The 26,123-nt window shown below is 41.7% G+C and overlaps 1 protein-coding gene across 9 annotated transcripts in view; it reads left to right on the forward strand.

Annotated features, from left to right (window-relative positions):
- GRAMD1B (GRAM domain containing 1B) overlaps positions 1 to 26,123 on the forward strand; it is a 171,267-nt gene that overhangs the window by 55,729 nt on the left and 89,415 nt on the right. For all 9 annotated transcript variants that reach the window (XM_042472303.1, XM_042472292.1, XM_042472291.1 and 6 more), the window contains exon 3: positions 9,504 to 9,581. In XM_042472303.1, coding sequence (XP_042328237.1) covers positions 9,504 to 9,581 — 78 coding nt within the window. The remainder of the gene's footprint in view (positions 1 to 9,503; positions 9,582 to 26,123) is intronic.

Raw genomic sequence — 26,123 nt, forward strand, 5'->3', positions numbered from 1 at the left:
TACCACTTAAGTGTAGTTATAACTGACATCAATATAACCAAATTACTTGAAGTCAGCATAGACCAGAGATAAAACTGGGGCATGAGATAAACATTCCAGTAACCTTATGTATGAGAGCCAGTGTGGCATAGTGGTTTGAATGTGGGACTATGACTCTGGAGACCAGAGTTTGATTCCCAGATTGGCCATGAAGCCCAATGGGTGACTTTGGGCAAGGCACATGCTCTCAGCCTCAAGGGAAGGCAATGGCAAACCTCCTTTGAACAAATCTTGCCAAAAGAAGAATATGAAGAAGCTCTCCTTGATAGATTCACCTTAGGAAAGGTGAAATGACATGAAGGCACATAACAACAACAACAACAACAGTAGCAGCAGCAACAATCACATGTATAGTGCAGGGCATTTGCACCCACCATTATATTCTACAACTGTCTTGTCAAACTCATGTGCAAGCATAGCCACAGAAGAGGTCCTTCATTAATCTAAAACAAATTGGCACCAGACTGTGTGTTTGTGTGACATTTGAATCAGATCCTTGACCTCTCTCCTTGCTTCTCAGATTCATGCCTTTAATTGGCTAGTCCAGAGTGAGCAACCTTGTTCTCTGAAATTCAAGTGACAATATCAATTCATTTTGTTATGTTTCTTCTTATCAGGCTCTCCAGTGCCATCTTCCGGCTAGCTTGCATATTGCCTTAGAAAGAAGTTTACAAAGAATCTATTTGCTTATTTACTGCCTTGCTATCTTGGCTTTCTCCAAGAAGCTAAATTACATGTGCTCCCTCCTATACTATCTCTTTATCACCAGAACAACCATTAAAGTAGCTTAGACAAAGAGATGGTGCTTGGTCTAAGGTTCCCCCAGTGAACTTTGATGTTTTTCGGTATACTGAGCAAGAAAGATGTCGAACTAAGTGCCTACCTGTGTTGATGAGGATCTTTTCTCAATATGTCTCTTTGGCTTCCTTGAAGACACTCTTGGAGATGCCCTAAATAACCTTCTGGGATGCTAATTCCAGTGCTGTCTTGAATTTCATTTTCCAATCAAGTATATGAGTTTCCCCTTACTTCCTACAACTCTGAAGGAACCCAAGGGGCTCTCCATATGAGCCAAATAAAATGTCCGCTCCCCATAATCTTGGTGAGAGGAGTGTGGATAACTCAGGGCTCAATCCCTGGCTCTGGTGTGAACTGTCCAGAATGACAACTGGCCAGTTCAGCACTGAACCTAAGATACTGACACCTTTTTTAAAAAAAATGTTTGCTCCAATCTTCCTAGAAGATCTGGAGCCCTCCGTTACGATGCCAAGTGGTTGCTTGTGATGTGTCCTGCTGTGCCGCCCAGTGCCAACACTGCTGGTGCATATTCCTCACTCTGAGATCAGAACATAATTGATGCTGGGTACCTTTTTCTGGCCTCAGAGTGAATAATGTGCACAAGTGGCACTGGTGCCAGCAGGCACAATAGGATGCATATGAAAAGAACTTCCCTTTGTGGCAATGGAGTGTCCAGGTAACAAAGGTATACTGAGGCAGTTCCAGTGTCGGAATAATTTGGTCTGCTCCCGAAATATTCTGGTCCATGTGAACTTGACCCAAATCCGAACAGCTTTTCTGAGAAGTCCCACTGAGTTTGGCTGGATTTATTTGTGATGGTATCTAGCCTTCAAATGACACTTCCAGTGCTTCTTGAGCTCACAGTGGTGTCAAACAGTGTAGCGTAGATTTGATCATAGAGATGTGAAGAGCAACCTGTGTGTGTATACTGTCATACTTATTGTGTAAATAAAATGTTATTTGTGAAGTTTGTTGCTGTTGTTGTGTGCCTTCAAGTCATTTCTGCCAGGGTTTTCTAGAGGTGAGAACATGTGACTTGACCAAGGGCACCTGGTGGGTTTCCATGGTTGAGCGGGGAATCGAACTCTGTAAGCATGCAGAAGTTGCTTACACTAACACTGGAATCTATTTGCATGATGGCAAATCTGAAAGCATCTAGAAATTCTGCATGTTGCCTATCAAGGGAAACATCCGGGTTTTATTTATGAAGGCAAATGGATTAAATTCCAAGACAACTGAAAGGGAACAATGTTTCTCAGCACTGCAGAGAAAGAAGCTATTTTATTATTTAACAGCTGTTAAACAACTGTTTCATTATTTATAGGCTATAAGATCAGAACAACTATAAGCTGATAATTCAAATTCCCATTTGCTATTTGCTTTCTTAAAATTAGCCCCAACCTTGCAAATAAGCCAGAGGTCATTTTTAATTGATTTTCATAGAGCATGTCTTTATTTAGCACAATATGACTCCACTAACAGGCCGGAAGACTAACTGTTCTCCATCCTATGGAATCCCGGGGTTTGTAGTTTGTTCTCTGACAGAGAAGGCTAAATATCTCACCAAACTACAAATCCCAGAATTCCATAACACTGAATCATGGGAGTTAAAGCAGTGTCAAATTGCATTAATTCTGCAGTGAAGATGCAGCCAGAGAGTACACACTACAGTGGTCTAATAGTGGCAATCCACAAGAAGCAAATATGTTTATTTAAATCACTCTCCCTTATATATCACATTGAAATCACATAGCTCCAAGGCTGAAGAAGAAGTACTTTTTAGCACATTTCATACAATAGAATTACTTACAGATTTCAAGACTCAAAAACTCACTGCAAATATGAGCACAATTTCTCACCTGTTATGAATATAACATTGTTGCATCTGTAATTCAGCGGCACATAAAAAGTGCTCTCTTTGTTGCTTAGTGGTAGTCATGATTCCTTTTGTTTTCTCTTGCACACTCATGTGAAGAATTGGCATGCAAAGCAAGTATTGTCTGTATCTGGATTTATATCCTTTAACTCCATTTAAATGATTCCTCTCAGGAATTCTGTATTGGGGGGGGGGAATAAAATTAATTTGCTTCAAGGAATTTGGGTCTGTGAAATTCTGTGGCAATATAATATGCTCAGCCAAACACTCCCAAGTTAGACAGAAACCATGCTGCTTCACTTTTCCCCCCATAACATTTTGCACTTTAGGGCTCCAGAAAATTATATTCCAACTAAGTGTATTGAGGGCTTGTGTTTCTTAGCCTTTGCTCTTCCAGTTTCAGTAAAAACACCAGTAGTTAAAACTACACAGTTGCTTCAGTATCTATGGTTGTGCCAACAGCTTGCAATGTGAGGAAGGGTGTATGTGTGTTTGTGCATGTGTGTTTTCTGTAGTGATTCCAGCCCAACTATATACTGAAACAACATCTAGTTTTCCCGGAGTGGCAATTTAAGAGGGGAAGCCAGCAGACGGAGGGGATTCATCAGTCTGCAAATTGGAGCTGCAGACTGATGGAAGATGTCAGAACTGACTAAGGGCATATCTGTATGACCCATTTTCACTGTTTCTCCCTTCCCTCCTCATAACCTGACTACACAACACAGGACCAAAGCCCTGGTTTACTACATACGTTCTTCATGGGGGAAGGTCAGTACTGCACCAAATCCACCCAATCCCTGGGTAAACCAGTGCAAGAAACCTCACTGTTTGCTTCAGATTTTGCAGGAAAATCCAGGGCACTTTGTAACAATGTCAGGTGGCTCTTTGCATACATGTCCCACTGTGCAACCTGGCATGAGTTGGGCAGTGGTTCTAAGGCAGTAGTTCCCAAACTCTGGTCTTCCAAGTGTTTTGAACTTCATCTCTCAGAACCGTTGCCTAAGTTGGCTGAGACTGATGGGAGCTGAAGTCCCAAACACCACAAGGACTGATGTTTAGGAAGCACTGCTTTAGGACCTGAATACTCCAGTAGCAGCCCAGAGTATTCTGGATGGTATAGATGAGCCCTAGCACACTGAAACAACACAATAAGAAAAACTGTTGCTTAGTCAGAATCCTAGTCCAAATAGGAAGGCCTTTATAGACCTTCCTGCCTAGAAGATGTCTATCTAGTGGGCAGGTTTAGTCCAGAGACCTGCCATGATCAGCCTCAGTGCCTTGACTCTATTTTACTGCTCTCAAGATGCTCCAGTATGTAACTTTGGTAGCTTCCCATCTGGGACCGTTGGATACAAGATGTGGTAGCTCCTGAGTTTGACAGCAGAACAGCAATTCAGAACTACTCTCTAAAGTTCCTTGACAGCAAATTCTGTCAAAATTAATGTTTTAAAAATATTTCCTTCTCCTTGTAGTAATTGTTTCCAGAGTCTCCAATAGCCTGCTGCAAGGAAATACAGGGACAGTAGTTAAGGTATTTTCACGATCTATAGCTATTGTTGTTATTGTGTGCCTTCGACGAACTTCCAATTTATGGTGACCCTTAGGGGTTTTCTTGGCAAGTTTCTTCAGAGGGATTTTTGTCATTGCTATCCTTTGGGGCTGAGAGAGTGTGACTTGCCCAAGGTCACCCAGTGGACTTACATGGCCAAGCAAGGATTCGAATGCTGGTTTCCAGAGTCATAGTCCAACATTGAAACCAATACACTATCCTGGAGTGATGCAGATAAAATGTCACCTGCTGCATTTGTTAAGGATTATTTAAAATATTTGCTTTAAATACCTCCCAGAAAGTATAAACAACATTAGAAGAAAATGTCTTCTGTACAGGCCATACTTGCTGTGCAAATGCAAGATCTGCTCAGTATCGTGCACTCAGTCTGTTATGTGAACTTTGCTATTCACGTGATCCTTGACTGTCCTCAACTCAAGAGAATGGCAAAACTGAGAAAGAAATGGTGACTGGAAGGTTTAATAGTTACATCAAGTTGGTTAATTTTTACTGATTTTTTTTCAGTATGTGAGTTTCTTATATGAGGTGCAGAACATGAGTTGCAATTGACTTGTGACCATAAGAAGAGGTATTCAGTGTCAGAGTTTGGATAAATGTGTCACCAAGCTGAGTGTGAGAGAGTAAATCATGAGCCCATTGGTCAGAGTCTAAGCTCTGCAAAGACTGAAGCCTGATTCTACTCAGCTTTGGGGAAATGAGGTAAGTGTCCATCAGTAGGCAGATGGGTCTACTGATGCCTGGATCTGGCCTCTTGCTGGGGCCAAACCATTTCCACCTGTAAAGTTTTGGCTTTGCTGTGTTCATTTTGGACCTTATCACACCACTTAAATAACCTGGCTTACCGCTCCTGAATTGAAGTGTAATTCTGGAGGCAGCTGGGTCCTATTGCAAAGATTTTGCCACTGAAGCATGCCAAGGACCCAGGCTGCAGCCGGGCTGGACTTGCCAGGCGACTTTGGTGGCAAATTCCTTGAAACAGAACCTAATTACACTTCAATTTAGAAGAGGTAAGGTGGGTTATTTAAACAATGCAATAAGGTCCTTTGCCTTTGCCATGTTGCATTAGGCTGTTGAAGCCACACTTGCCCTTGGGGCCTGAACTTCTCCCTGGCGTTGTTTAATAAGTGCATCTCTTGTGGGGCCAAACTTCCCAGCTGGGATGGACATCCAAGATGCCCAAGCTGTATGGGTGAAGCATATCATTTGAGATGTACATATTTTCCTGTTTGTAAGCGTATTTGATGCATATAACAGGATTTTCCCATAGAGAAGAAGCAGAGTTTTGTGCTGGTGAGTTTGATGTCCATATGGAATGCTCTGGACCAGTGAAAGGAATGTGGAGCAGCATATAGACCAAACCATTGGAGTCTGCTGTTTTAGGGAATGGGGATGACAGCAAACTGCCTCAGAAATAGGACTACTCTGTGCTCATCCTGTGTATCTGCTGCAAAAGCCCTTTTAAATTCGTAACGTCTCATATATGCTTTATCTGCCTGGAGTCTAAAGGAACTTGTGTTATTAGACTTCTGGGACTCATAAAGCCTCTACCCTTGGTACTGCAAATCTCAGTGATAGGAACATCAGATATAAAACATTTTCATTATCACGCTCCTTCCTAGACCCTCGAGAGAACATTTAAAATTCAGAAGTGAAGAGTGATTAAATGGCAATGCAGCAGTTACTATGAGAAGCTGGCATCCCTCTTTACACCCTCTTCAAAACAATTGTTCAGGGGGTCTCAGTTTCAAGTAGCAACTTTTGTCTCTGGCTCTGAAGAAGAAGGAGCAGCAGCTGCTTTCCTGAAACAGGAGGTGAACAGGAAGGAAAAGCTGGGACAGGGGTTCCATAGCCATCGTTTTTAAGCTGATTGTTTATGCATTGCTTTCAATTTACGAATGAAAAGGCATGAACCAAGATCATGTCAATAGGTATCAGGACCCCAGCTCTCCACTCACTAAGTCAAAAGTGAGAGAGTTTCTTGTATGCGCATGTGAAATGACTTACTTCTCTAGGGACTACACTTATGTATTCTCTGAAAAAATGTAGCTGTTTATGCAACAGTTTTTTTTTTGTGTGTGTGTGTGTGTTGTGTGGCTTTAAGTCATTTCTGACTTATGGTGACCCTAAGGGAGCTCTATCGTGGGATTTTCTTGGTAAGATTTGTTCAGAGGAAGTTTACCATTGGCCTCCTCTGAGGTTGGAAGTGTGTGACTTGCCCACCTAATGGATTTCCATGGCTGAGCATGGATTCAGACTCTTGTCTCCAGAGTTGTAGTCCAACACTCAAACCACTATGCAGCACTACATCTCTAGTGTGGTGTCCAAATATCTTAAAGGCACCACGTCTTATCTGATCTTGGAAGCTATGCAGGGTCAGCCCTGGTTAGTACTTGGATGAGAGACTGCCAGTGAATACCAGGAAATGTAGGCTGTATATCAGAGGAAGGCAATGGCAAACCACTTCTGAGTACTCTTTGCCTAAGAAAACCATATTAAAGAAAACCATATGGGGTTGCTATAAGTTGACAGATGACTTGAAGACTTGATTCTGGCCATGATCTCAACTGTGTGCTTCTTTCAGTTCCCTGTCTACCTGCAGCTATGCCTTGTGTACAAAACAGCCTCAGCCTTTTCCTTTCTGTAGTGTTGAGGCAGTGTAGCGTAGTGGTTTGAGTGTTGGACTATGTCTCTGGAGACCAGGGTTTGATTCCCCACTCGCCCATGAAACCCATTGGGTGACTTTGGGCAAATCACATGCTTTCAGCCCCAGGAGAAGTCAATGGCAAACCTCCTCTGAATGAATCTTGCCAAGAAAATCCCATTACAGGTTTGCCTTAGGGTTACCATAAGTCAGAAACAATGTGAAGGCACACAACAACAACAACAACAGTGTTGAGGGTAGACGGAGATGAAAGAGTTGGAGGAAATACCTCTTGCTGAGTTTGCTGCCTTCATCTTTGCAGAACATAAAGAAAGTCCTGCTAGATGGGTTTATCTGATGCAGCATCCTGTTTTCTACTGTGCCAAATCAGATGCATTCAAGAAACTTGCAAGTAATGTATGAAGGTGGTGGCCCTTGTGATGTTTTAACTTTGCTGTAGTTGTGTTTATTAAAATATGGTTGTGTTTGTAATATATTTATGTGTAGATTAATATGTTTAAAGTAAGTGATCTCTTGGGAGAGGGTAAACATGGAATGTTCCAGTGACTGGTTGAATTGAACTGATTTTTTAAAAAGCTGGTGTAAATGACAGTTGGTCAGAGATAAGGAGGTAAGCCATTTAGAGATATAGTCAGGCAGAGATATGACAGTGAGGAGCTGAGTGAAAGATAAGAAAGTGAAGCGGGTTAGTGTTTTTGGTCAGTTAGGACAGATAGTTAGGTTCTGCTACGATTGTAAAGAGATAGGTAAAGAATGAGATATGTTAGAGTCAATTGGGATTTGGAGGAGTTAAATAAGTAACAAACACAACAAAGTCTTGAGATTCTGTAACCATAATCTTCTATATACCCAGGTAATCTTTAACTGTGTGTTGATCTTCTGTTTAATAAATTATCCTTCTATTATACCCATGTGCCTTTGAAAATGCCACAATAGTATTGTTGGAGTGGTTGTGTTCAGACACATGGTAACTATGGTGGTAGCAGTTGCTCAAGGGTCATGGTAACTTGGGTGCTACAGTGATGGGGCAAATGAAGGCCATTATGTTTGGTGCAGTGGGATCAGCAGAGGTCCCTACCGTCCTCGTTGCTCTTGCCACTTAGAGGGCCCCAGTTTAAAAAACATTCATTAAAAAATCACTTCTTACCAAATTTTCACTTTAACCACATGAAACTATGGACATGTAAGTACATTTAGGCCGTGTGTCTGATATTGTCATTTAATGGTATAGTTTTAATTTTGCAAGTTGTCTCTGTCACAACTATTGCCATTGTGTTCAGTGATATATGGGAATTACAATTTATTAGTAACGTTAGTACACAAAACATTACTAAGGGTTCCGCATGGTGTAGTATGGGAGGATTGGGCAGTGACACCATACTGCACTAGGTGACAGCAACTCTAGTGACACCACCGGAATATATACTGATTCCAAGGATAAATCAGAGAAAAGCATGTCACATGTGGAAAGGCAGAAGTTAGAAATATTCATTACTGAGGAGTTTGCTTTGTTTTGTTTTGGTACCTCAGCCCATCATAGCAATTGCAAGAAATGGACAAAAATGGCCAGATGGTCTTGAGAGTGATAGAATATTATGTTAACTGTGTAGTAGAAAAAACAAGGAGTTTCAAAGAGGTCTTTGCCTCATGTGACGGTTTCTTATGCATTAGGTATTGGCAAACATTGGCAGCTGAGGAGCAAGCTGTAATATCTTATGACATCTTGTGGACAGAGTGTGCAAATTCCTAAGAAGAATTCCATACAGCTCAACTTTCGTTCACTAAGGGCTAGTATACACATAAGAGTATTATGTGATTTGCTGAGGATTTTTGCAAATTCCTGTTGACGTTCAATTGTCTTCACTTTCCTGAGCACATCCACATTCAACTGCAAAGCCTTTTTCAGATTTGTGGAGTTCCTCTCCATCCTCCCGCATGCAAAAAGCCTGATCTCCTCTGTGATGGGACCACATTCTACTCAAATAGAATGAGGAACATTTTAATCACATGGGCCGCCGGTTGCAGCGCGAAGGAGCCCCAGCGTCCAAACCGCGTGTCTCCTCCGCGCTGCAAATAAGAAGCCCCAAAATGGTGCTTCTCTTTGCGGTGCGCTAATGACGCTGCAAGGCAACAATGGCGCACTCGCGGCGTCATTTGTGCTGTGCGACGTGTGGACACAACGCGTCCGCTACGTCAAGATGGTGGCCCCTGTGTGGAACAGGTGCCGCCATTTTGTACGGACTCGGTCCATATTAGGATTAGGGGCATCCCTTCTCAACCCTAATATGTACCAAGACAACCCTAGCACACCGCTTCAGCGTGTCTGTAACGCGCCATAGTCAGCCAAACTGTGTTTTCTCATAACAAATCAGGTGTAGAGAACATGGTAACTTCATCTTAGGTTGCCACAAGTCAGAAATCACTTGAGGGTACACAATAATGACCAAAGCACCTAGAAAAAGTATAAGTTTTCTGAATAAACTTTTGTCTGTTGTAGTCTGAGCTAACCAGTGCTGTTGGAAGACCTATTCACTAGTCCCTCGTATCTGTTTCTACAGCAGCCAACAAAGCAGCCAACAGAGCAGCCATGATGATGATGCATCCCGATTCCTGAGCCCCCGAATGCATGACGACAGGTAGGTTTTGGTGGATGAGAAGGCCCAGAGCATGGAGCAGTGCTTCTGAAACTACCAGATGTGATAGATCAACAATTCTCACCCACACCAATAAACCAAGCTATTGGGTTTGCACCATATATTGTTGTTGCATTTGCATGTTTTCCTGGAAGCTAGCTGCTGACTGGTAGCCATAGCTTCTGGGCCAGTACTGATCTCCCAAGCATCACTTTGAATAGCACTTGCCTAGAGTGCATGGTTTATATTTAATTTAGGAGACCCAGTGTTCAGTCCTTGACACCTTCATGGAAAAGATAGGGCTGGAAAAGATCTCTCACTAAGGAGATCTGCTTTGAATGAGAATAATCAATACTGGGCTGGACAGAGTAAAGGTCTGACCGACTGTTGCCTTTTGAGCCTGACTGTGGGCTTCTCGCCACACACTGCCCACTTTGGGAAGCAGGGTGTTACCCCACATAATTCAGCATTTGAATGATACTATTTTTATGGAAGATTAATAATATATTCATGTAAGTGATAGGCAGATTGAAAATTGGTTTACACCCAATGTTTGTCTAAACTGGGTATTAGCAATTGTTTGCCCCAGAAATGAAACTGCCTTGTAGCAGGAAAAAAAAAATATCTGGCTTGTTCCTTGATAAAACTGATTCCTTCCCATCTTAGATTCATAACTGGAAAATACGTAGGAGGTCATCTAGTCTTTCCATTTGAAAATTTCTTCTAATTTTTTAGAGGGAAAGTTGATATACTGGAATCATAGAAGCTTAGAGTTGAAAGAGATGATGTTGGCCATCTAATTCAATCCCAATACACCATGTTTGGTGAAACTGTACCAACTGCCCACCCCAGTCCTCTTTTTGGTTTTCTCCTAACCACATAGGTCTCCTTACAAGATCCTGACACTTGGCAGCAAATGTATGTGATGGATCTCTTCTCCAGGATGGCCCCATAGTTCCAAGCCCTTTGGTTCCTGTCCCTCGCCTTGCCCTCTTGCCCCTCAAGATCTCTCCCTGGATCAAGTCCTTGGTTTGCAAGGTGATCCCTAGATGGACCAGTAGATATGTTGTTCAATGGGTTCACTGTAGTACAGTAAGTGTAACCAGACTCTCTATCAAAATTTAACAGGAACAGAAAGAAAGTTGTAGAAAAAAGAAAAGAAACAAGTAGAAGTTCATTTTTACACACTTAGATCACACATTAACCCTTGAACTATTTAATCAAGCATAGGCCCGTTATAGACGGGCTCTTCCGGCGCCCCCATCATGTGCTAGGGGTTGGCCAAGGACCTAGCGTCCACACCGGCCTCACCCCTAGCACGTGATGAGGGCATAAAGATGTCGGCGCCCTATACACACAGGCGCCGCCATCTTTACGTGCTGGATGCATAGCATCCGCATGTCGCACACCGGATGTGATGATGCGAGTGCACGAGTAGCACCTCGTGGCATCTCATCCGGGGCGGAAGAAGAAGCGCCATTTCGGCGCTTTTTCTTTGCTGCATCCAGGAACCGCGCGGTTTGGATGCTGCGGTTCCCGGCCGCAGCAACCAGCAGCGGCGTGAGACTGCCCCTTCTGGGTGGTCTGTAACACACCATAGTTTCCCCCAAACCCCTTCAATTATTTCCCCTTGGGCTGGCTGGCTGTCCTATCTTTATTATAGTTTTTCCTTGTCTCTGTGCCATCTTCCTCCTATTTTTCTGCAATCCTTTCCCTAGGCCATCTTTCCCTTGTCATATCATGTTGATATGATTCAACTTTAACTGCCATGGCACAAATCCTAGGATTTATATTTTGAGAAAGCACTAGACAACTCTCTCTGAGAATTGCAACTCCTTCCACGCAACATTCCAGGTTTCCATAGGATTGATTCATGACACTAAAGTGGAATAACAGTGCTATAATTGTGGCGTGCGAAAGGGCCCTTGGTCCTATTTAAAGATATTGCCCAACTCTAATTTTTGTTTTTATTCATGGAGTGTGTTGCTATTTCTATTTTTCCATGTTTAGGTGAGATAATGCCAGTAATGGTGGGTCCTTTTTAATAAATAAAATACAAACCCTAAACTCTCATAAAATGCTCTAGCTGGAGATTCTGGATTGAGCCGGGGATTGGGCTTGACAGCATATGAGTCCCCTTCCAACTCTATGACTCTATGTTATGTTCTTAAAACTAGTAAAGGAAGATATCGTTTGATAAAAGGTAAATATTGCACATATTTCCATTTCCTCCTAAATTGACATTTCCCTTGCATAACACACACACACACACACACACACACACTGTGCATAGTTTCAGAATCTTTGGAAATATTGCACGATTGGTGTGTATACTTTCCATTCTTCTAGAAATAACAGGATGTTGGGGGTGGCTATTGTGCAAAATCAGTAACCAATGCAAAGGCAATTATCCTTGCCGGTGTTTTTTGTTTAGCATAAATCTAAAAATGCCAACCCTGGGTACCAGAGAAGGAAGAAACTGCCGACTAAGGCAATTGTATAGATGTCAAGAGCTTTTTGAAGCATTATTGACTTTGCAAATATAATAGCAGCAATTCTGGTTATATTCTGAGAAGGACATCACTATAGAAGGTAATCAAGATATATTTGAAACATTGTGCAGACAGTATTACATGTGTGGGACAAATGGATACTAATGCTTTTGTCAAGTAATAGGAGCAACACGGTTTAGGTCATGTCCAAATGAAATTCATGAGTGGATTGTACTGGGATGGAGAGGACATGCTTACAATTAAGCTGACTACACTAAATGCTGAAAGGCGTTCAGGCGATCTAATAACTACTGCTTTTGGTTTCCTGGTGAAGTGGTGAAACATGCAGTCACAGATGGCAGCACACACTATGTGAGTTAGTTTTGGGTCCTTGATAGGATTGCCTTGAGTCTCTAGTCCTCAGGGTGAGGGGAAGGAATCTCAGGGCAGGAGCACTGCTTTGAAAACTGGGTGTACATATATTTTCCTCCAATGACATCCAAACAATGATATCTTTAATTGACCAACCAAAATGCACAATTACATGTTGCAAGCTTTCAAAGTCACACTGGCTTCTTCATTAAAATAAACAGGATGGGAAAAATGAAGATGTTAGGCCTGCAATTTGCTGTTTCTGGTCTTAGTGCAGATGGCAGGGAGGGCTTTTTGCAGGCTGACACCACCTCCTTTGGCCTTGTGGTCACTGGGAGATTCTCCAAGTCCATGAAATTTAATGTCCATTTGCAACTTAAAGAAGATGCTTCCTTCGGAATCCATCATGTCTCCTATATATTTTCCTCATTTGTTTGACCTGGCTTATCTTTTACGGAAATGGCATACTCTGTGCAACTGCAGTTGATGTTTAATGGAGTCACCATCAGGGACTGGACCCATGTAACATCACCAGCGCCACTTTTCTGAAAAATCAAAAGGTTCCTAGGTCTCTGGTTTTGGACTGAAATATTCTTGAATTGGCAACTCTAATACAGTTTGCTGTATTAGAAAACTGATACGGGAATGCTTATCAGTTTTTATCTGCTTTAAGCTTCTCTCTGTAGTGTGCATGCAGAACTGGAAATTTACTGAATACTGATATGACAGAAGGTGGTCTGGCATGGGCAAGTAAACCAAATAGTATGTGATCATCATCATATGGCTGAGAATTGCAAGCTTCTCTTTTCTTTGTTCCAGCAGCTGCCATAATAGTCACTATTTTGCCATTGACTCCTTCCCCCAATTCATTTTGCTGCCGTTTCCATCTTTTTCAGTAGCCCACCTCCTCATTGTTGGCATACTTGTTGTTTCTCCATCTCCAAACTGTTTGGGGTCCCTCCTTCCCTTCCCATCTCAGCCTATGACCTGGGATTTGCATGCTCCACTGCGTTCCAGTTTGCAACCTGGGAGGCGAGGGGAGGGAGAGGGAAGGAGGGAAGGTTGAATAACTGAACTGTATCATGATCAACTTTCATTTCCTGAACTATGCTTGGCATAAGAAGCTGCAGGAGCAAACAGCTGCTATTGTTGTTCAGTCTTCTGTTTTGATTAAGCTATTTTGCACCTGGTTCACCAGTTTTGCAATTAAAGGTCCAAGAGGCAGTGGTCCTCGTTCTGCTCCTCTTGCCTGCCATCTCTTGCCTCCCTAATTCTTCCCTCTTGAAATCTAAAAAAGGGTGTGAGGAAGTGATAGGTTGAGAATGGAAAGTTTTAACTCATTACAACAGATCAGGCAATTGTTCAGAACTAATGTTCAGATTTGTTACCCTAAGAAAGAATATGTACCACTTGGATAGGCAGACAGTTGTTTGTTGACTGTTTGTACTGCAAATCAAAAGCATTGCTGAAATGATAGATATTGTGATAAGTCTCTCATGCAGCAACATTAATGGTGCCTTGATCCTTGTGGCTTACTTTTGTGTTTGTACAGTATGTGCATTTGTCTGCTTAATAACATTTAAAATTAAAAAGAGTGTTGCTGCTTTTATATCCCATTTGTGAGCCTCCCAGAGGCTGCTGGGTGCCCTGCTGTGGAAAACTAGATGGACCTTTTGATGATTTACCAGTGCTTTTATATGTATATTAATATTATTCATTAATGTTAATTTATATTAACATTATTATGCTAATAATTATTTTGGAGAGGCCTATGGCATCAATGATACCAACTGAACTACATTTCTTTAGTTATATTATCCCATCTTAGTTGACTCCAGCTGTTTGCGTACAGTCAGGTTGGCAATTATGCGGCCCTCCAAATGTTATTGAACTACAGCTTCCAGCAGCTGTAGCCAATATGACCGTTTTTTCAAAAACATCTGTCCTACAACCAATTTTTGGGATCCTCAGGAAGTACTCCTCTTCTTTTTTGTATAGTTATCTCCAGCTGTTACATATATAGTCACTAAGGGTGCATCTGCATCAGAGAAATATTGCATTTGGACCTCACTTTAAGTGCTGTAGTTCCATCCTAGAGAATCCTGGAATTTGTAGTTTGACAAGTCTTTAGCCTTTTCTGTCAAAGTGTGCTGGTGCCTCACAAAACTACAAATCCTAGGATTCTGTAGGATGGTACTAAAGTGGTGTCAAACTGCATTATTTGTACAGTGGAGGTGCACCCTAAGCCTCACATGGCCTATCCATGATTGTATTTCTGCTTGTCACACAGTTACTAAAATGCTATGCCCCTTTTCATCTGCTTAGACCTGAAACTATTCCATCCCCAAGGCTCTTTTTTGTCCCTCTTCTATAACATCTCCAATTCCCTTTTCAACTTTCGTTCCAGCAATTGGTCACCTGGGACCACAGCCACTGACACAGGTGTTGCTCTTCGAAAACTACCTATTTTTCATACGTTTTGCAAGGGAAAAGCCATGGGTGGCTTTCACGTTACCTTTAGCCTTATGTGTTAGAAACTAGAAATCAGTTGAAACACAACATTATCTTTGCTATCAGATATCAATTGATAACCATATTTTGTTGTCTACAAATAAAAATCGTAGCCGATCTTTGCATTCCGTTTTTCTGATGAAAGAATAAAGGGGTGGGGTGAAGGTACAGAAAGAAAGAAGAGGTGTAATTTGAGGATAAATTTGGATTCATACATCTCTGGCTGTTTGGACTTGATTTATTATAACTCCAGACTGCAGCATTAGCACAAAGGAGGCTGAGGGTGGGGAGGGAGTGAAACAGTGAAAGTGGAACATCTGACTTAGTTTTGCTGCTTTGACGGAACCAGCAAAATGTACTATATTGCCACTCCATTTCTCCTTTTACTGGTATAAGAAGTGTTCTGATACAGTTTCACACTGACTGCTGATCATTTGTTTTTTTCTGTCTTCTTTAGAATCTAGTTTTAGAATCAGATTCAAAACCAATCTAGAATTAGCTTTTATTTGTTGTTCTTTAGTGCCTTCGAGTCATTTCTGACTTATGGCGACCCTTGGGTGGACCCTATCATGGGTGGACCCTATCTATCTGCAGAGGGGGTTTGCCATTGCCATCCTCTGAGGCTGAGAGACTGTGACTTACCCATGGTCACCCAGTGGGTTTCCACGGCTGAACCAGTATTAAAACCCTGGTCTCCAGAGTCCAAGCCCAACGCTGAAACCACTATGCCACGCTGGCTCCCTAGATTTGGCTTTTATACCATTTGCTTTCTTTGCCCTCTACTGCTTAATATCCATGCCATACAGACCTGGAAGAAATCAAAGACATAACCATGTTAGTCTGGAAAATCAAGACCTGGCACACTATGAACATTATAATGCTGGCTAACCCCTAGCTTCATGGGGACTCTCTTGGCCAGTTCATCGTGTCTTCTTTTTGGTTCCCAAACTATATTCCAATGCTCATTCATATGGTTTTCCACTCAACTTAGCTTTTGGCAACATCCTGACTTTGCTCCCCAACAATCATTGACCGTCATTTTTGAAACTGACCATGTCACTTCATCTCCATACCACCAAATTTTGCAGTCCTATGGACATTCTCACACAGAGACTGCTTATAGTGGTCTGTGCCTGGACTTTCCACTCTGCCCCATGCATCTGAGTCTATGAAAGCTCATGCTACCAACTTCTCTCTTTCAGTTATTCTCAAGGGTGCCACAAGATCCCTTTGCGTACTGGAAGAAATGTTTTTATTTCTTTTTGGAAACTCTATATGGATTTTTGGAATATTCTCAGCCACATCTGAAAAATGTTTTGGTTTTTGGAATATTTCAGATTTCAGAATTCTGGATAAGGGAAACACAATCTCTATATGGATGCTTAGGCATCCGTTCTAACACCGTGTTCTGGCTATGGGAGCATGTCTGCCTTCAGTAATGTTGGATGATCCAAGTCATGCCAGCATATCTGCATTTCCTGACGATCTTGGCATATAATGGAGCCCCATCTTCAGCTTCATCCCTGTCTCCTGGCTCTATTATTCTGCAGCGTAATATGCAAAGGACAGATGGTTGCACCACTCACTCCCTAAAGATTACATCTGAAAGTGCTTTAGGTCACAGCAATACATTACACATCCAGCATAGCAAAGCACTGGGGGAACCCACATACACTCCCTGGACATGCCATTCTATCAAAGTGCTAAGTTGCTTCAAGGTATGTCTGAAGGCTGTCTTCTGTCCTGTACTGGTGGATCCTAGAAGCTGGCTAACAACTTATAAAGAGTGGGTGAATAAAACATATTCCATATCCAGTTGCTTCTGAAAACCAGTTATGGACAAAAAAGCTTGCATTTGTTGTCTTTTTTTTTTAGCTAACTAAGGATTTATTCTCACTTTGTTTTCTTGCTACTGAGTCCATAGTTCCTTTCTCCCACATGACATGCAAATTTGTAATTATCACTAAGTAGATGGCAGCAAAATCTGAAAGCTTTGTCTCCTTCTAAAGAGAACAGTTTATCCCTCTGAGGGCCAATTAATAACCCATGAGAGAACCTGGCTGAGAATTACCATTTGGTAGCTGAGGAGCTTAACCTTTTGTTCCATATGGTTTCTTCCAATTATCCATGCCTCCATAGTAATGTTGTTCCTGGAGGTAATGGAAGGATACGCCAGAGGAAGCTGTACAGTACTCTGCCCTGACAAGTCCAGAAGGCCTGCTAGGCCCAGAAGAGTTAGCCCTTCTTACCATCTCATAAACATTGTGGGACTCATATTGCTGGAAGGTAACATTAGTCTTTATCACTTCTTCAGCAAAAGGTTACTGGTCCCCATATGAAGGTTTCTTAGGCAGGTGGTGGGGGAAAAGAAGCCTGAAAAGTATGGGGTGGAATTAATTTATATAAAATACTTTCTCTTTACCTCTGGATAAAGTGCTAATTCTTTTGTAATCTCAGTGTTGCTGGAAGAAAATCCTCTATTCCTCCATCTTAGTCAAGAATTAGATAAATGTACCCAATTGGAGAAAAGCTAATACTAACAAGAACTACAATAGAGACATGGCCATGTTAGTCTGGAGTATCAGTATACAAAGGGGTCTTGAATCACCTTTGAGACTAACTGTGCAAAAGAAGTTGAGCTTTTGCAGACTTGGTCTATTTCCTCTGATGCATGGAGACCCCCATGGAAAGCATCAAATTCAGCTGGATGAAGTGGTAGTCCCTCAACCTCTTCAAAACACTTGCCCAAGAACTAGGATAGTGAAAATGCTGAGTATAGAGCCCCTTCCTCTTTTGGGTGGGGTTGATTCATTTTTCTTGTCAATATTGCTTCCTTGTTTTAAGAGAAAGGAAAAAGCAATATTCCGTTATTCATCCAGAATATGAGCCAAAGTGAGTGTTCAACAGAAACTGGTTGACACAGAGGCAGATCCACGTATGACAGATAGCAACACATATGACATGATAACAAAGATACTGAATATATATATACAGTAGTGGGAAAATAGTTCATTTACAAAACTGAGAGATATTTGCAATGAATGCTGACTGCATTGGAAAATAGCCATATTTTCTCCAGATAATAATGAAACCTTTAGGTGTAGACAATGGTTACTGGCCTTTTCTTCCTCTTCCTCATTTAAGAGAGACCCGGGGCATGTAGTGTATCCCATGATTCTAAAAGAGTTTGCTAAATTTATAGTCTTGACCTTCTTCATGCAACTGAGAGCAGTGCTTTTGGGATTCCTGCGCCCTCCCCATTCTGGTATTGATCAGGACTAGATCTTTTTAGCATTGAGGAAGGAGGAGATTAAGAGAGTGGGAAGTAAAACTTATGATAGCTGAAAGCCACACAGGCACCATCTCGCATGATAATAATGTGTTGTTGTTTTTTCATCCCTTTCATATCCTCTTCCTGGGGAACCATCTAAATATTTTAGGAAGGAAAAGTAACTGGTGCATACTAAGCATTTGTGGGAACAAAAGTGACTTTCTTTTTTTCAAAAGCCACTTTGGATCTAAGGAGAGATTACCGTAGATTGAGAGTAGGTGTTTCATTTGATGCACTTCCTTACTATACTCCAAGAGTGTCACAAAAGCTTGGAAGCATGGTGAGAAGATATGTGCTGTATCTGAGGTTCATCGAGATTTCTTGGAACTCCTGCAAAAGTTTTAGGATGGGAAGGAAGTGATTTGGATGGAAGGTTGTTACTTTGGCTGTTATGCATGCTTGCATGTGTCCACAATCTGCCTAGGGCTCTCGTGTGCTCGTCTCTGTGTTGCTCAGGTGCTTTTGCAGTCAGTTTGTTTTCTGATGTTAGAGGGAAAAGTTTGTACTCCTCGGGGAATCAATTTTCTCTGCTGCTTCGCTGGGATTTGAGGAGCAAAAGCTGTGCTTCTCTCTGCAGCACACTGCATCTCACATCACTTACAGGTGGAGCTGTGCAGGCAGGGCTGTTTTGTTTCTTGAGAACTGGGACACAGAGGACCTTCCCACATCTAAGTACGCACAAAGCCAGAAAGCTGGTGAGATCTGAGCACAGACAACTGAGCAAGGCTCAGAGGAGGAAGCTATCGAAGGCTAAATGTGCATCAAGATTTTCATCCATGGTCATTGGGATAATGGTTTGGGAATGACAACAGGGATACTGCTGTTTTGAGGATTGGTTCATGTTCTTTACTCCAGCACTTCCTTAACCTTGCTTGTCCTTGATGGAGCCAAAACAAAAGTTGGCAAATATATTAATGCCTGAGTAACCTGGCTAATACTGAGGCAATGTGTGCAATGCCTATGGCCTGAACTCTGAACTCTGAACCATCTCTTCCATTGGAACTATTCTGATTTTTTGGATCCATTTTTTTCTATGGGATGTAGGTGCCTGAATTGGTTGGCACTGTCCTGCAAAACACAGCTATGGTCCAGAAGCTGTGCCCCAAGGAGGTTTCCTCCGATATCACTGTGAAGCAGGTCTGCCATTTCCGTGTAGCTTCCTTGAGGAAAAAGCTATCCTTCCTTAGAGTCATGTAAGTATCTTCCTGCTAAGGCAGGTGGGAAGAGAGGAGATGCCATTGTGCTTAAATGTGTGCTTCCCTTTTGTCCATCTGCATGCCTGCATGTGCATGATGTGTATGGCTGTATGTAAGCATAAGACTTTAAGAAAGCCTTGCTGGGTCGGACTGAGAGTCTATCTCAGACAGTTGCCTCTGGGAGTCAAGTAAAGTGATCAGGAAAGCACAGTCCTGTACTGTTCAGGCCTCTTGATATTCAGAGGTATAATGTTTGCAAACATAATAGCTCCATTCATCTATCAAGGCTAATAGCTGTCTGAAGCCCTCTCTTCCAAGATTTTAGCTCCTTTTATAGCCACCTAAGGTAGGTTTGTCACAATGAATTCCATACCAGTATTCAGATGGATTCTAAATCTCAAGAGGTTCAAACTCAGGTCCAATTGATGGAACTTATAACAAAATATTGCCAAGTGAAATGTTTCTGTGCAAGGTACCTACCAGCAAGGCTGTCTTCTAGTATGCTTCATTAATCCAAATCTTGACTTTCTATTCCTCTCCTCACCTGCACCCCACACCCAGTTGTTGTCAGCCAACATGTTATGACCATTCATTGACCTGTTTCGGGGGGTACAGTAGTTAGTTAGAGAGAAAGATATATGGGATAAATGTAGAATAATGAAGAAAAATTCATCTAGGGGAAATAGTTTTATGGTATGAAAGGGTGAGAGAGAGGAATTGTGACTGAAAGGTGGTAGGAAATTGGTCAAGTATAATCACAGGAAAAGAGAAAATGAAGATTTCATACATAGATGGTTTAAAAGGAAACATTTCTTTTACACAGCATACAACAGCATAACCATTCCTGGAAGGCCAATGATTTTCATGTATATACACACACTACCTTAACTCTTTGGATCCCTGATATAAATATTTCTCCAGAAGGGGACTTGGTTAACATTATCCATGATGGATTGTATAACAGAGGTTGAGTTATTCAAAGATGGGAGGTAGGGTCCAACTTTTTAAAAACATTGGCTCTAGGAAGCATCCAAATTCAGATTCAAGGCTTGTTGGCTCAGTTTCCTCTTCTGGTTAAACTTTCTGATTCAATGGCTCAATGGCTCAAGAAGCATCATCCTGTCCTATTGTGACTCTTGGCTAAAGCACATCACTTTCTATCACCTGTATTTAAAGACTTACGGAGCCACCCTTTGACTTTCCCAATGTACTGTTTTGCTTGGGCAGACCACAGGCAGTTACCATCTTGAAGTCCATGGAGACATACTTTGTTGCTATAGTTTGGCTTATTCATGGAGCGCAAGTTTTATTTATGGCTATTGGCCATAAGAATATGAGTCTCTGAACCACAAAAGCATAGCCTATAGCAACTGGCCTGTCCAACTCCAAAGAAATACGCTTTCCCAGAGCCTTCAGATTCGCTGTCCTCAGCATGCTGGATACAGTTATGATCATCATCTTCTTGTTCCTCTGACACTAGCATTGTTCCTCCTCTGAAGCAGCAGAAGGACACTTTTAATTATAGCATGAAGTATAGCAGGCCCTTGCTGACACTGGTAAGGAATGTAGGGTTTAAGATGAATGCCTCCCTTTCTCTCCTAGCTTTGAGACTTTTGCACCTGGCCTCACAGCTTCAGCAGCTACTCTGTAGCTCTTGAAAAGCACTCCAACACAAGAGAAAAGAACTACTGTATTGTCCCAGTGGCACAAATGCCTCTCAGAACAGGACCTGCACCTGTCCCTGAAATTCCAGCCTTCTGTGGGATTATGCTATGCCACATTGGTGTTCTCTCCTTCTTCTGCTCTATCCCCCAAATATCTAAAGTTTAGCTTAGGAAGTGCAGACTATGGACTTATCACCCATGGCTTTTAACCTGCCATAAAAATTTGATAACGATGCCTTTAGTGATAACCTATCGCAAACACCATCTCCCTCCATTGTCACTGCTTTGTCTTTGCAATAGCGTTTAGCATTTACATTCCTATACCACTTCATACTGAACCAAACAGTCTCTAAATGGTTTACAATGTGTAAGCCAATTGCCCCCAACAAACCAGGTGGTTTTTTTTTTTATTTTACTGACCTCTGAAAGGATGGAAGACTGAGTCAACTTCGGAGCCCCTGAGGATTGAACTCACAATGTTGCAGCTGCTGGCATTTAACCACTGCTCTACCAGGGTTCCCTTCGAATTGCAGTTAGCCCATATCTTGCTATTGACAGAGAAAACTCACCAATAAGCTGCCAATTGCACTGGCATTATGTCAGTCCCCTAGGTAGTAAGTTACTCCTACTGTGGTTCCAAGATTGCGCAGTCATGTGGTGTCAGTGTCACATTGTTTTCACTTCCCTGTCGCTATTTTATTTTAATGCTTTATTTATTTATTTATTTATTTATTTCACAGAATCATAGAATCATAGAATCGTAGAGTTGGAAGAGACCACTAGGGCCATCCAGTCCAACCCCCTGCCATGCAGGAAATCCAAATCAAAGCATCCCTGACAGATGGCCATCCAGCCTCTGTTTAAAGACCTCCAAGGAAGGAGACTCTATCACCCTCCGAGGAAGGAGTTTGTTCCACTGTTGAACAGCCCTTACTGTCAGGAAGTTCCTCCTAATGTTCAGGTGGAATCTCTTTTCCTGCAGCTTGCATCCATTGTTCCGGGTCCTGTTCTCTGGAGCAGCAGAAAACAAGCTTGCTCCCTCCTCAATATGACATCCTTTCAAATATTTAAACAGGGCTATCATATCACCTCTTAACCTTCTTTTCTCCAGGCTAAACATCCCCAGCTCCCTGAGTCGATAACTCAAGAATTGCACTGGAATAAAATACACACACATACTGCATGCTGGATAAAGCCTAGGTCATGAAGATGGGGTTAAGGATGAGAGTGGAAGAAAGCATGAGGGGCCAACAATAACCTGGTTGTGCTAATGAAGGGATGTGCAGTAGGGAGTGCTCTCAAACTGGTATGTATGCACTTCCCTTCATTAATGCAACCACAGCAAGAATGGAGGTTGTGTGATGTACCTCAGACATTGGATATGAAGCACCAAGGGGATGTTGGGAGACCTTTGGGGCCAGAATACTCTGGGCTGCTCCTGGAGGAATAAACCCTGGTGGTGCAGTGGTTAAATAAATAACCACAACATTGTGAGTTCGATCCCAGGGTTCCAGATTGACTCAGGCTTCCATTCTTTCATAAGCTGGTAAAATGAGTACACAGCTTGTTGAGGGCAATTGGCGTACAGATGGTAAACCAATTAAAGAGTGCTTAGTTCACTATGAAGCAGTACAGAAATGTAAATGCTGTTGCTGAAGTATTCTGGCCTGTGCAGATATTGTTATGTGAAGGAAGCTGAATTCTCTAGGACAAAAAATCATATTTTATGTACTGACATGCTGCTGGATCACTGGGGTCTTTTGTGAAGCCACCCCTGATGTTTCCATGTGGAGCTGACACTGACGTCTGATTGGATGTCTTTAGCATAGTAGCTCTCATTTGGTGGAATGACCTTTCAGATGGAGGTTAGGCATGTGCCTATCTGTGCTTTAGATCTCTATTGAAGAACTGTAACTTTTTTTGCTTTTTTAAATTTTGTTTTAATCTATCTTAACACCATTCTGAATCTATACTATAGAATGGTTATTAAAATCTGTCTATTCGTCTGTGTGTCTGCCTACATATTTATCCTACCTATCCATCCACTCAACCATTCATCTATGCATCTGTATAAAAAATAATTATAGACCCTGGTGCTTTTCCTCCTCCAAATGGTTTTTGTGGGAAGGATGAAAGGCAGAGCAGAGAAACAATGAGAAAGGGAATGCCTGCTTCCTTGCCCACCTTTTTGTCTGTCCAAAATCCTCTAAGCAGCTACCCTCATCAAGATTCCAACATCATATTTGTCAGCTTAAACATGTTTTCAGGAACCATATGTGGAGAGGTAAACTATTTGGGAGCAGTAATTTGCAACAGAGAAATAGCAGATGGAGAATGTGTGTTAAGGATTCTCTGTTGGTCAGAACCACAGGGCTTCATTACCTCTAGATCAATGGTTCCCAAACTTTGCTCCTGCAGATGTTTTGGACTTCAGCTCTAAGACTTTCCAACTGTTGGGCTTATGTGAACTGAAATCCAAGACATCTGGAGAAACAAAGTTTGGGAACAACTACTCTTTAGAACTACTACTCTAGATCATCCATCCTTGCCAAAGTAGTTCAGAGGCCAGAACATCCAGGGAAATGTAGTCATGAGAGATATTTGGACTCAGGTCCATAGCCCAGCATTGTTATGCACGGAAAAGAATTTGGGTCCAGATTATATAAATCTGTATAAAATGTGTATATGCTAACATAATGTCCTGTATGTATAGAAATTGATCTGGGGTCCTGGGAAATAGATACAAGGCCTGCAGTTCAGGTGTCCAAGTGAAGCTATCACATCTGCCTAAACTATTCCATGGCCTCCAGCAATTCTCAGTGATCCCGTTTTCCTTTGTTGGTGATATGGAATACAGTAATAAGTCGCTAATAATGTGTTAATTAAACACATTATGCAATGTGTTTACACATTATTAGTGACTTATTACTGTATTCCATATCACCAACCAGTAGATATTGTAAAGATATTCCATATCTACCACCAGTAGATATTGTAAAGCAGGCTGTGGAATAAAAAGCTACTATTCTTCCTGGAACATTGGCCTGAATCTAATGTTTAGATTCTAGAGAAGACCTAGTGGTTTTTGAGGGGTCTACCTGGTTTAATTCAGCATTTCATCTACCTGCCTTTGTTTTACTAGATGTACTCTTCTTGGGACTTCTGTAATTGCAGTCTCTTTCAGCATAACTTGAGGATTATGTCTTTAAGGTGTAGTTGCCAACTTTAATTTTCCTTGCAGAAATGTAACACGATTGGGTGATAAATGTTAGTATTCATCTGAGATTACACATACCATCCCCACCTCTGAATTGGTTGGAAGGATTAGCGCTACTTGTTTCCCTTGCAATTTTCCTCCCAAAAGCTGTTTCGAAGCGGGAGAGCCTCAAGCCTTTCCCTGCTTGTTGCCAAACACACAACAATCCATTGTGTAACTGGATTCCACCTGCTGATCTTATCTAGCATTCATTTCACTAGAACCAATTCCTCAGATACCTAGTGGATTTTTGTAATATTAAGGTCATGCTCTCGCTCAGAAAAAGAGAAGGTGGATTGGATTTAGTTACTAATATGCCTTCTGGTGTGTGTGTGTGTGTGTGTGTGTGTATAAGAGAGAGCGAGAGAGCAAGAGAGAGTGAGAGAGTTAAAAATGCCTCTGATCTTTTTATTGGCAATGTTTTGTGTTGTGTACCAACAACTGAACAACTTGCCCTCTTTTTAAAAAAGGGAGGGCTGGTCAGAAAGTGTCACAGCTGGTACCCAAAACCCAAAGAGCCAACATGTTCAAAGTGCAGTTTTGCAAACTGCAGTATATTGTACTGTATATACCCTTTGCAAAAAGCATTAGAGCCATTAGAGGTACAAATCTCTGCCAACATCTGGTGACCTTCCTGTCCCTGTTATTTCAAAGTTCTGTTTTCTTAGTTATGTCTGTGACCATCCTTTTGTCACTTGGCAATTCACTGTGAAGGCATTTTCTTTTTCTTTTTCTTTTTCTTGACCTGCTTTATTTTGGGGCAGTGATCCTGGGTTTGCTGTGGAACCAATTGGATGTCAGAACAAGATGCAAGGAAGAGACGATGCCGCTTCCAAATGCCATGGTTATACTGGGTGTGGTATATGGAACTAAAGATAGTGTGGAATTGCAGGGTGGATTCACATGACAAGTTCACCACATAGTAATTTGGAATAGCTGCAGTAGCAGTAGAGTAGTGGATATTTTTGCTGTTGGGATGTATCAAAGAAACAGTGTTCATACAAACACTGAAATTGGGTATGCCAAGGCATCTTGTCGCACCTTTGAGACTAGCTGAGAGAGAAAAGCTGTAGCATAAGCTGCAGTTAGAACTGAAACTGGAAGTCATTAACAATAAAACTGAAAAAAGGTATAAAGAACACATACAGAAAGTGGTAAAGCAAATAAGGACAGTATAAGGAAATAGTGAAATCCAGCATGGTCTGAGAGCCAGAGTGGTTCCTTAGGGTTGCCATAAGTTGGAAATAACTGGAAGGCACACAACAACAACAAACAAACAAACAATCTATCCTATGCATATGCACTTTTGGAATAAACTATTCTGAACATGTGGAAATCACTTCTAAGTATGCACCATCCTTATAAGAGTCTTCATATTTGAGAGTCATTGGCCTGATTCCCACTATCTTTTGAACTGGATCACAAATTGGTTTGAATGGGTTCAACTCTGTTTCCTACTTGAACCGAATCACTGAAGTGATTGAGAGAGAGGGGGCAGGTGCTAGACTCATTTAACCTGCGTCTTTTTGGATAAATCGATTCTGTGATTTATCCTGTGAACCAGATGTGGATCAGAATCGATTTGAATTTGTCCTTCGACCAGCTGGAGTGGGCACATTTTAAATGGATTCATTCATGAATGTGAACCACAAGTGGGTTATTTTACAGGGAAAAAAATGCAATCAGGGCAAATGTAGCTGTCGAATCGATCCATTGATTCAGA

Source organism: Sceloporus undulatus, chromosome 6, assembly GCF_019175285.1.
Source record: "Sceloporus undulatus isolate JIND9_A2432 ecotype Alabama chromosome 6, SceUnd_v1.1, whole genome shotgun sequence".
In the NCBI taxonomy this organism is placed as follows: domain Eukaryota; kingdom Metazoa; phylum Chordata; class Lepidosauria; order Squamata; family Phrynosomatidae; genus Sceloporus; species Sceloporus undulatus.